General features: G+C 45.1%; 1 protein-coding gene across 1 annotated transcript; it reads right to left on the bottom strand.

Annotated features, from left to right (window-relative positions):
- Positions 1-225: 225 nt before the first annotated feature.
- Positions 226-5105, bottom strand: LOC122447413 (60S ribosomal protein L7-like). The gene is made up of 2 exons (XM_043478038.1): positions 5096-5105; positions 226-986 (listed from the first exon to the last, which is right to left on the bottom strand). The coding sequence occupies exon 2, from the start codon at positions 891-893 to the stop codon at positions 267-269; it is 627 nt and encodes a 208-aa protein (XP_043333973.1). The 5' UTR covers positions 894-986; positions 5096-5105; the 3' UTR covers positions 226-266.
- Between the last annotated feature and the right edge of the window lie 857 nt (positions 5106-5962).

Genomic DNA, 5962 nt, shown 5'->3' with positions numbered 1-5962 from the left:
AAACTTTTAAGATCTACTCTCTTAGCAACTTTCTTTTTTATTATTTTTAAGTCTTTATTTATTATTATTTTTGACCACACCACATGGCATGTGGGATCTTAGTTCCCCAACCAGGGATTGAACCCTGGGCCCCTGCATTGGAAGTGCAGAGTCTTAACCATTGGATGGCCAGGGAAGTCTCTCTTAGCAACTTTCTTTTTTGTTGTTGTTGTTGTTTCAATTGTTTATTAATGGACCAGATTACAAAAATAATCCTGGTAGATACCTTAGTTCATCCTTCTAATAAGCCTGTTGATCTGGTCTTCCCTGTTGCCAGCATCTCCACCTTCTACAAAAAGGGTGGTCTTTTTCTTCATTCCACCTCGTGGAGAAGACAATTTAAAGGGCCACAGGAAGTTATTTGCTTCTTTGAAACGTTTTCCAATGGCATAGATCTCATGAATCAGATCCTCCATGCAGATGATTCCGTACTTCCCAAGAGATCGAGCAATCAATGCGTTGTCTGTCAGGGCAATTCGCTTTTTGTTGATTTTGCCATAACCACGCTTGTAGATCAATTCATTTACAGACTTCAGATTTGGGTGCCCCCATGCAATGTATGGCTCCACAATTCTCAGCGTGTTAACTGATGCCTTGTTGAGCTTCACAAAGGTGCTATTGAAGATCTGCTGGAGGCGAAGGAGCTGCAGCACCTTTCGAACCTTCGGGCTCACACCGTTGATACCTCTGATCCTGATGACAAATGCCAATTTGGGTTCCGCGGGTACATAGAAGTTGCCGGCTTTTCGTGCCATCCTAGCTATTCGAATTTCAGTTCTGTACATCTGCCTGTATTCCTTGTGGTAATGCTTAGCTTTTTCATAAATAAGCTTCCTCCTTGCCTTTCGAAGCATCTTTTGGGCAAACTTCTTTCTCAGTCGCTTGATCTTAAGCTCTGCGAAATTCTTTCACTTTTTCTTAAGGGTTTCTGGCATAGCAGGAATGTTCTTTTTCTTCTCTTCTGCACCCTCCATGGTGCCAGCCGGGAAAGAGCAGCAACTTTCATTAATGGTTTTCAAAGATAAAAGATAATCTTTGTGCACCAATACACATGTGGATAAAAGAAAGAAAAAGAAAGTAAAGTAGTTCAGTCGTGTCCAACTCTTTGGGACCCCCATGGACTGTAGCCTACCAGGCTCCTCCCTCCATGGGATTCTCCAGGCAAGAATACTGGAATGGGTTGCCATTTCCTTTCTCCAGGGGATCTTCATGACCCAGGGTTCGAACCTGGGTCTCCCGCATGGCAGGCAGATGCTTTAACCTCTGAGCCACCAGGGTATCAGATCTTTCATTCCCAGGGGGTACAGTGGTAGAGAATCCGCCTGCTAATGCAGGAGACGTGGGTTCGATTCCTGGGTCAGGAAGATCACCTGGAGGAGGAAACAGCAACCCAGTCCAGTATTCTTGCCTGAAAAATCCCATGGACAAAGGAGCCTGGCAGGCTACAGTTCATAGGGTCGCAAAGAATTGGACACAACTGAGCGACTGAGCATGCATGCAAAGAAGAGGTATCAGATCTTTCACTAGGTGAGGTCGGAGCAAGCTCCAGAGCAGCGATAGTGAGGAAGAGAGGAAATGCTAGTGAAGAGTCACCAGGACTGGCAGCTACTCCGGAAACATCAGCTTTCTTCTTAGGACAGCTGGGCTGGAGGACACAGTGGGACCTCCTACTCCAATCACACTTGATCGAGAGCAGTCAGGTCCTGTAGGGAATATGCTATGCATAGGTCTGTACTATCATTAGCAGGGCTTCTTTGAAAAATAAGAATGACTGTCTCATCACCCCCAGGCGAAGGGGTGGGAGCAGTAAAAAGTATATCGTGAAAAAACATCTTGAAAACAAGAGGTTGAAGTACTGATGTGACTGATGGAAAACCATTAGTGACCGTTCCCATAACCAGAGCCTTGAGGGAGTTGCTGAGAAAGGTCGTCACTAGCCAAAGTGCTAAAGAGAGTCATGAAAGGCATGAAGGTTTGACATTGAGGACTGTGCATTGTATATCTTTATCCCCGATCTGAGACTGTAAAGAACAGATATCTCTAGAGCACGTCCGAGGAAGTAGGTTTTAGCAATGAAAAGCATGCAAGGATTAGGATCTGGGCTTCTGCCTGCGAATGGCAACAGCCCCCTGATCCCCACTTTATTTCTGAGTCTTCTTTTTCTTTATTCTTCTGCGGCACCGCTCCTTCAGGTCGGTTGGTTGTTGGGCTGGTCCCAACAAGGTCTGTGGCTGAAAAGCTGGCAAGGATGTGCCTCTCCTCTGGGTGGCCCTGCTCCAGGACACCGAGGACACCAGGGCGGGGAGCACAAGACCCCCGCCTACCTGAACAAAGGCAGGTCCAAGAGGGGACCGTCCACTGCTCTTGCCCCACAGGGGTACATATGGCTTTGACTGGTCATCCACCCGATCAAGAATCCTGCTCGAACTTAGCCATCAGTGGGGTCACTCTTCCACTCAGAAGCAGCTAGAAAAGAGATGAAGGGAGAGGCAGGAAGAAAGTATTAGGACTGGTCATTTTTCTCCGGGCTGAGGCAGGGATGAAGAGCCAAGGGAAAGATAAATCCACCTTGCAAATTCCAGAAAAGTCAGCCTCACAGTGCCTGACAGCAACAGCCTTCAAACTGGAGGTAGCAAAGACTGGCTGGTTTAGGAGCTCTTGGAAAGTTTTAGGAAATTCATTAGAAGATCCTCAACTTCAGTTTGTCTTCTTTCTTAAAACTGTTCTGCCAGAGAAGCAATGTGGTAAAGGTATCATGTGGTGGTGGTTTAGTCGCTAAGTCGTCTCTGACTCTGAGACCCCGTGGACTGCAGCCCACCAGGCTCCTCTGTCCATGGGATTCTCCAGGCAAGACTACTGGAGTGGGCTGCCATGCCCTCCTCCAGGGGATCAATGCCGGTGTTCTATTTCCTCCTCCAGGTTCTCAGTAGCGCTTCTGCCTCTTAAAAGAATCAACCTCTTGCTCATCTCAATCTCCCAATGGTGCTTTACCATTCCGTGTAAAAATCTCCAGACACCCAACGAAGGGCAATGTAAGATAGTGGTGTTGGGACTTCCCTGGTGCCCAGTGGTTAAGAATCCGCCATCCAACGCAGGGGACCTGGGTTCCATCCCTGGTCTGGGAACTAAGATTCCACATGCCACAGGGCAGCTAAGCCTGCTCACCACAACAAGAATTCTGTTCTGGAGAATTAAGATGATGTGATCAACTTTTAAAAATGGGCAATTTGGAATGGAAACATAGGTTTAAAGAGAGAAGAGTGATGGAATATGTCTTGCTGTTAATTTAGTGCTTATTCTTTTTTTAAACAGATGATGGATGGATAAATTTAAGGGATGGATTTGGATATCACTGGATATGGATAAAAGAGTGACATAATTATTTTATTTTAAAATGTATTTATGGAAGCCAGGAAATAACGTCCTTTCAGTTCCATATGCTTACAATGAAAAACTTTAGAAGTCACTCTAAACTTCTTTCAGAAAATATATTAAAGTGACAGTAAAAATAATAGTCGCTCAGTTGTGTCCGACTCCTTGCGACCCCATGGACTGTAGCCCACCAGGCTCCTCTGTCCATGGAATTCTCCAGGCAAGAGTACTGGAGTGGGTTGCCATGTTCTTCTTCAGGGAGATCAAACCCAGGTCTCCGGCACTGCAGGCACATTCTTCATCATTTGAGCTACTCAGGAAGCCCCTCTGCTAAAGAATACTAAAGTGGGCTGCCTCTAAATCTGAATTGCAGATTCCCAGAAAAGAGGGCCTGATTGGTCCAGTGTCAATCAGATAGCTTACCCCTGGTAGAATCAGTTGTGGTCTGGAATGGACAAGACTTGCTGTCCACTCAGTAGGAGCTGTGAGGGATTGGGTAGCATGTGCATGATGGTCCTTAGAGAAGAGGATGGTGCCCAAGAAAGCTTAACTACTTAATAAAGCTCTTTACTTAATATGCAAGTGACCTCAGTAAATGGATTTCTATGCTGAATCCATTTTTTAAATATACGTATACTGAGGGAATAGGTGATGGTCACTCAGAAACACACTGGCACAAACTCTCTGGCAAATCTGTAGGCGCTGATTTTCAGAGACCACTGAGGATGCTGACCACGCAGCCAGGCGCCCAGCTCCGCGTGTCTCCGTGAGGGATGAGAAGCAGGCAGGCTCTCTGTTCACGGATGGAAACGCTCAGCACATGAAATATCACACACACCTCCCTACTGACGTAAATTTCCTTCCTCCTTCCAGGCAGTGGTCCAACGTGTATTTTAGTTTCCTTCTTTGCATCCGTCAGTGTCTCTACCTCTTATTTCATAAGCCAACCTATATTTTGCTCTTGTATTTTTAATTGGGTTGAGTAACACAGCTACTGGTTTAGGCCAGATTGAATTGATTTGCTTCTGACTATGAATAACACCACGGGGAGTAAAAAGGAAACATGAGCAGACAGTGTGTCTCCGGAGAGGTTCGGGAGATGGTCTGAGGAGCAGCGGGCTTCACTTCAGCGTCTCCTGTGCTTTGGACACTTCTGTACTCTCTTCATGAGCTTGGCTGCGTCACTTGCTCCTACTTGCACTTTTTTTTTTAAACAGCTGTATTGGGATATGACTCATCATTTAGTGTACAATTCAGAGTTTTTCCAGTATATTCACAGAGCTGTACAATCATCACACATGGCATGCTTAGTCGCTCAGTCGTGTCTGACTCTTTGCAACCCCATGCACCGTAGCCCACCAGGCTCCTCTGTGCATGGGATTCTCCAGGCAAGAGTACTCGAGTGGGTTGCCACACCCTCCTCCAGGGGATCTTCCCGACCCAGGGATCAAACCGGCGTCTCCTACATTGGCAGGCGGATTCTTTACCACTAGCGCCACCTGGGCAGCCCACAATAATCACCATCATCTAATTTTAGAACATTTTCATGCCCACAGGACAAAGTCCAGACCCACCAGCTGTACCTTCACATCCCAGCCCCCACACAGCACACCCACTCCCCCGTCCTAAGCAACTATCGGCCTCCCATACATCTCTATGGACTTGCCTATCCTGGACACTTCACATATATGAAATCAAACAATTTGTGGCTGACTTTTTTCACTCATATAACATTTTCAATCCTTTTCCTTGTCAAATAGCATTCCATTATACCTAGATATATCTCTGTATTAGTCAGTGTTCTCCGGAGAAACAGAATCACCAGGATGAGTATGTGTGTATACAGAAATTTGTTTTTTAAATTTTTATTTTATATTGGACTATAATTAATTTGCAATATTGTATTAGTTCTAGGTGTACAGCAAAGTGATTCACATATACATATACCTACTCTTTTTCAACTTCTTTTCCCATTTAGGTTATCACAGAATATTGAGCAGAGTTCCCTATGCTATAGAGTAGGTCTTTGTTGGTTATCTATTTTAAATATAGTAGTGTGTATATGTCAATCCCAAGCCCCCAATTTATCCCTCCCCTTCCACATTTACCCTCAGTAACCATAAGTTGGTTTTCTAAGTATGTGAGTCTATTTCTGTTTTGTAAATAAATTCATTTGCATCATTTTTTTATATCACACATTTAAGCAATACTGGGTATCCCCCAGGGCTTAGCAGTAAAGAATCTGCCAGCAATGCAGGAGCTGAAGGAAGCACAGATTCAATCCCTGGGTCAGGAAGATCCCCTGGAGCAGGGCATGGCAACCCACTCCAGTATTCTTGCTTGGAGAATTCCATGGACAGAGGAGTCTGGCAGACTATAGTCCATGGGATCTCAAAGAGTGGGACACATCTGAAGCAGTTTAGCACACACTCACACATAAGCAGTATCATATAATATGTCTTTCTCTGTATGACTTACTTCACTTACTATGATAATCTCCAGGTCTATCCACATTGCTGCAAATGGCATTATTTTACACTTTTTCATGGCT

The sequence above is a fragment of the Cervus canadensis genome, chromosome 9 (genome assembly GCF_019320065.1).
Source record: "Cervus canadensis isolate Bull #8, Minnesota chromosome 9, ASM1932006v1, whole genome shotgun sequence".
Lineage (NCBI taxonomy): Eukaryota > Metazoa > Chordata > Mammalia > Artiodactyla > Cervidae > Cervus > Cervus canadensis.
The sequence above is the reverse complement of the archived record's forward strand: the minus strand, read 5'-3'. Positions and strand labels throughout refer to the sequence as shown.